General features: G+C 36.9%; 1 protein-coding gene across 3 annotated transcripts in view; it reads right to left on the bottom strand.

Moving 5' to 3' along the window:
- The window catches only part of LOC119590802 (cysteine sulfinic acid decarboxylase-like), a 6,812-nt gene that overhangs the window by 3,009 nt on the left and 3,521 nt on the right, over positions 1-282 (bottom strand). For all 3 annotated transcript variants that reach the window (XM_037939530.1, XM_037939529.1, XM_037939531.1), the window contains one exon: positions 7-122. In XM_037939530.1, the coding sequence (XP_037795458.1) occupies positions 7-122 (116 nt within the window). The remainder of the gene's footprint in view (positions 1-6; positions 123-282) is intronic.

Below are 282 nucleotides of genomic sequence, written 5' to 3'. Positions count from 1 at the left end.
TGTTACCTGGTCTGAAGTAAAGAGTACGAGAGGCTTCTTGCCGAACACCCCGGTCCGTTTGACATCAGGGTAAAGACGGTATCTGGCCAGCAGCATTCCATACATGTTACTCATGCTTCCACCTAAAAGAAAAAAATGTATAGAAAACAATGAAACAAGAATCAAATAGATCGGAAAAATAGATAAATGTATTATGATGACGAATTTGACTGTTTTTACGGTTGCTGCTGATAACACAGACATCAATCATAATTGATATGTTTATTCATCATAATCATGGTT

This window comes from Penaeus monodon, chromosome 27, assembly GCF_015228065.2.
Source record: "Penaeus monodon isolate SGIC_2016 chromosome 27, NSTDA_Pmon_1, whole genome shotgun sequence".
NCBI lineage: Eukaryota > Metazoa > Arthropoda > Malacostraca > Decapoda > Penaeidae > Penaeus > Penaeus monodon.
The sequence above is the reverse complement of the archived record's forward strand: the minus strand, read 5'-3'. Positions and strand labels throughout refer to the sequence as shown.